This window comes from Amphiura filiformis, chromosome 3 (genome assembly GCF_039555335.1).
Source record: "Amphiura filiformis chromosome 3, Afil_fr2py, whole genome shotgun sequence".
NCBI classification, from domain to species: Eukaryota; Metazoa; Echinodermata; class Ophiuroidea; order Amphilepidida; family Amphiuridae; genus Amphiura; species Amphiura filiformis.
Window position 1 is genome coordinate 34,403,468 of NC_092630.1, and position 4,942 is coordinate 34,408,409.

At 37.1% G+C, this 4,942-nt stretch overlaps 1 protein-coding gene across 1 annotated transcript; it reads left to right on the forward strand.

The window, feature by feature from the left end:
- Positions 1 to 2,927: 2,927 nt before the first annotated feature.
- Positions 2,928 to 4,043, forward strand: LOC140147207 (uncharacterized). The gene has a single exon (XM_072168988.1). The coding sequence runs from the start codon at positions 2,928 to 2,930 to the stop codon at positions 4,041 to 4,043; it is 1,116 nt and encodes a 371-aa protein (XP_072025089.1).
- The last annotated feature ends 899 nt before the right edge of the window (positions 4,044 to 4,942 follow it).

Sequence of the window (4,942 nt, forward strand, 5' to 3'; positions counted from 1 at the left end):
GTCTTTTTAATTCGGTCTTCAATTATAGATTGGTGTATTGTATCCAAAGATGCAAATATGTCAAGCATTTCCAAAGAAACACATTTTATTTATAGATGTTCAAAAATGTCTCATGTTTTTTAACATGTCTACAGCATGAAATGTAATCTTTTTTTACTTTATCATAAGAGTGACAATTTGAGTAGTCATGATAAGCCATGACCAAAAATAACTGCTTGTAAGTCTTGCTTTCTTGCTATAAGGTGAGCAATTATTTTGATAATTAGTAAGTTTTTTAGTGGGTTCGCCATTCGTCAGGAGTAGATCCAGACTTCTTCAGGACAAAATACCTAAGAATGGGACATGTATGTCATCACATCTTTTCAGAGTCACCTTTTCACTGCCACCAAAAATTTTAGCAGATGAGGTCTGCTTGATCCTTGTTGTCAAGCAGCAGTCTTTAAGTGAATGGCTCTTTTCAGAGCCATCAGTAGGCGGCAGCTCAGAGTTACTTCTGATGAAAGCTTTACAGTTCCAAACTTGTCCGACGGCAAACCTGCCAAAAAACCTAATAATTGTTATGAACTCCAGTCATAAAAGTCTATCCCACTATTTACTTATTTTGATGTAAAATATATTTTGCAGGTGTTTGGTACCCAGCCTAGAACACTTTATTTATGTATGCTGTATATGTATAATTATGTGTTTATTATGAACCTGGGGTATATTTCACTAACATATATGGCATGTCGAAAGTCTCAAAACGATGTATCATAAGTTCCATTTCACCAAAGAGATTTGTGATTGATACACATTGTAATAGGGATTTATAACAGGAATGCATCGTTGTAACTTAACAATCTGTTTACAATCTGTTACTTATGTGTTAAAACTTGAGTGAAACACATATCCAGTTAGAATTATACAAATGCAGGACTTGGCAACATTTAATTTTGGGAACATGTGCAGGACTATGTTATGTATGTTCAACAAAATCAAACAAAACACTTCAATGAAATTGCTCTTTGCTATATAGTACACAGTATTTATTGCTTGCACTGACAAGAGTGAAATACATTTATTACATTTTTATGATTACTAAGTGAAATTCTGTAATCAGTTCTGACTTCAATATAGAATTACTTAAAATGCTTGTTTTTGTTTTCATCATATATCTTGTATGCCAATCCTTGGTCTGAGTACATCAAAGGCACACAAGAAAGTCAGTATACTATCTTGAATATGTAACTTAAATACACTTAACACATATTTCTTTGTGTTATTTCAACATAACACATATAAACATTACCATATTCGACCTAATTAGTGTCCCTCCCTAATACGTAACTAAACAAACAGTCCTTAATAAGCATCCCCATCTTAACCCCAGTTTTGATAAAATCATGAAGAAATAATATATAGGCCCAGGAATGTATATAGGTTAACTTAACTTGACTTAATCATCATGCAATCGCCAAAACAACCCCACCAAAAAAAACCCAACAACTCATTACTATGTTTACATGACTTGCTAATAGTATAAGCACCCTTGGCACTAATTAGGTTGAATACAGTACTGGTGGTTCTAGAGAAAAGATACACATAATTATTCACTGTTAAGCATCACTTTGTGTTAAGATTACCAACATAATTGAGCAAATGTGACACAATCTGGTCCATGGGGGCCAAAGGCGGCAAATTTGAAACTGAGATAAAGGTAAAAATATGGAGTAAAAAAACAATAAAATACATAAGAAAATAGACATCAAAAAACTTCATAACTTTTGAATCAAGTATGCTAGACTTTTGGTGTATTCCATGGACCAGATCGTGTCACAAATGCTTTCTTTGATTGGGTTCTTTTTCCATGTTACCCAGTGAGGCGACAAAAAAAAACCCTGTTCTACAGGCGGATGGCCCTTTCAAGTAGGGTCGGTCGGGCTTGTTTTGTTTTTCTTTCCTTTTCTTCTGGAGGCTAAAATTCACTCTTTTTTAAATTCAAGTAGCATTAGAGTTGGAGTTGTGTTTAGAATTCAAATTACAGTTTAGAGTTGGATTTAGAGTTGCAATTTAGAGTTGAACTTTAAAATGTGCCACAAACTCTAAATGCAACTATAACTGTAACTCGTAAAATAACGATATATTTGAATAGTATACAGTCACTTATTTTTATGAACACCAGATTGAGTGTTTTTCGGTTTTATTAGTTCCACTATAACACCCTTCTATAATTAAAGACCGAGATAAAAAGAATTTATCGCGTCTGATGTCACTGTCAATTACGATCCTCGATTGGTTTACACAGGTTAATCAGCGGGTAAAAGGAAGACCGCTCTATCTGGTGCTGATCGGAGAAAAGGAATAGCAGCAAATGGCGAAAAATTTCGTACTTTTACAAGGCAAAAAGCAGCTTTTCTAGACATTGTGGACATGGTGCCTTCACCAAAGAAAGTTTCCAACTATAAAGACCTAACTTTTGAGATGGTTTGCATGTTGAAAGATGCAAAATTAACAATAAGGCGCCCAGTTATAAATCCGTGTTCAGCAAGTCATCATCACGACACTTGTAAACAAACCGTGCTCAATTTTTTTTGACAGGTCACATCAGACGCGATAAATTATCTTTATCTTTGTCTTTCATTATACAAGTTTATTGTTGGGAAATGTTAAACAGCAACTGATTTGGCAACCACATTCTCATTACAGCTGTACCATTTCATGTTTTGTATATTTGAAATATATGTGAAAGAGAAAAGGTTTTTTACTATAATAAAAATGAAATGAAATTTCATGCATTAATGACATTTTGCCTTTGCATATATCTTTCAAAGAAACTCGCGACGTTCGTGACAATCTTTCCAAACATGAACGCTTAGCTTTTCGAATCATTGCAGAAAAGGGAAGACATTATCATCAAAGAAGCTGACAAGGGTTCGGCAGTGGTAGTCATGAACAAATCAGACTACATTGATAAAGCCATGGAACATCTCTCTGATGCCAATTTCTACAACAAACTTGATCATGACCCTACATCAGAAATTACTGAAAAGGTAACCGACACCATTCATAGTCTCTCGGAAAATGGTTGTATTGATGACGACACCTATGAATACTTAATTCCTGAGCACCCGACTGCTGGTAGATTTTATACCCTTCCTAAAATCCATAAGCCGGGTAATCCTATAAGACCAGTGGTTTCCACCAACAACCATCCTACTGAAAAGTGCTCTGAATTGTTAGATTTTCACTTACAACCTCTTGCCCAAGGACTGCCTTCTTATGTCAAGGACACCACCGACTTCCTCAATAAACTTGACAGCTTGAAGGACATTCCTAATGATAGTATTTTGGTTTCACTTGATGTTAAAGGCCTATACACTAACATCCCTCATGACGACGGCATTACGGCATGTAAAGAAGCTCTAGATAACCGTACCAACAAGACACCGTCCACAGATGATCTTATAAACCTACTTGAACTTACTCTAAAATCGAACAACTTTGTATTCAACGACGAACATTATCTACAGACTTCTGGCACAGCTATGGGGGCCAAGTTCTCCCCTTCTTATGCCAACATTTTCATGGGATGGCATGAAGGAACACTTCTCAACACGTCTGCGCTTAAACCACTTGTTTGGTATCGCTACATCGATGACATTTTCATGATATGGACTCATTCCAAAGACGAACTTGAACAATTTATTAATCATGCCAACCAAATCCACCCATCAATCAAGTTCACCAGTGATTATTCACCTTCTCAAGTTAACTTCCTGGATGTTGTTGTTAAATTATCAGAGGGACAGATCCACACTGATTTATACAGCAAACCCACAGACAAGCATACCTATCTGCTACCCACAAGCTGTCACCCAAGGCATTGCACTCGTAATATCCCTTACAGTCTCGCTCTACTGCTACGTCGCATTTGCTCTGATGAAAGTGCTTTCCAGCACCAAGCTGAAACCCTTAAACAACAGCTTATAAATCGTGGTTACCAGGAAGACAACATTTCTAATCAAATCACAAAAGCTGCTTCAACCACGCGAGAATTCCCTTAAATACAAAATCAAATCAAAATCCAAACGTGTCCCCCTCGTGGTTACATATCACCCCAGACTCCCACATTTATCAGAGATCATCAGGAAACGCTGGCACATGATCGAGACTAACCCTCGCTTACACAAAGCCCTTCCCGAAGTTCCCCTCATTTCATACAAGAGACCACCCAACCTGAGAAAACATCTTGTTAAGGCCAAAGTTCACAAAAATTCCAATATAGATCCCAAGACTGATAATGGCTGCAAACCTTGTCAGAAACCACGATGCAAAAACTGCGCCTTTATGCAAGTCACCAGCAAAAAAAAAAAAAAAAATCGGAGCAAATGCTACACCGTGAAGACAAGAAGTCACTTGCAGTACCAATAATGTTGTTTATCTCATTGAATGCGCCAAATGCAACATTCAGTATGTGGGTGAAACTGGTAATAATAAGAGAAAGAATGCGTAACCACAGATGTACCATCAAGCACCACGCCAAACACGAGACAAGCCAGTTGCCGTGCACTTTTCCCTTCCAGATCATAGCATCGATGATGTCAAAGTCACGGTCATTGAATCACTTGGTCGCCAATCCAAATTTAGACGTCAGCAGCGCGAGAAATTCTGGATCAACAAACTTCATTCCCTTCAACCCGAAGGCCTTAATCTTATTGAATAGGTCCCCCCCTCTTTTTCACGCGCGCGTGTTATAGATGCGCCTTCACACTGCGTTTTTTTTAAGTCGCGATCTTTTCATGCTTGTTTTTTTTACGCGTTACGCATTAATTTTCTTGCTTGTTTTTAGATTGTTTTCTTGTGTCATTTCATATGTAATAAAGCCTGGAGAAGGTACGCCCAGTACCGAAAATTTGCTGTACAACTGTTTCCCGTCTTCGTTTGTTTTATTTTATGTTATGTA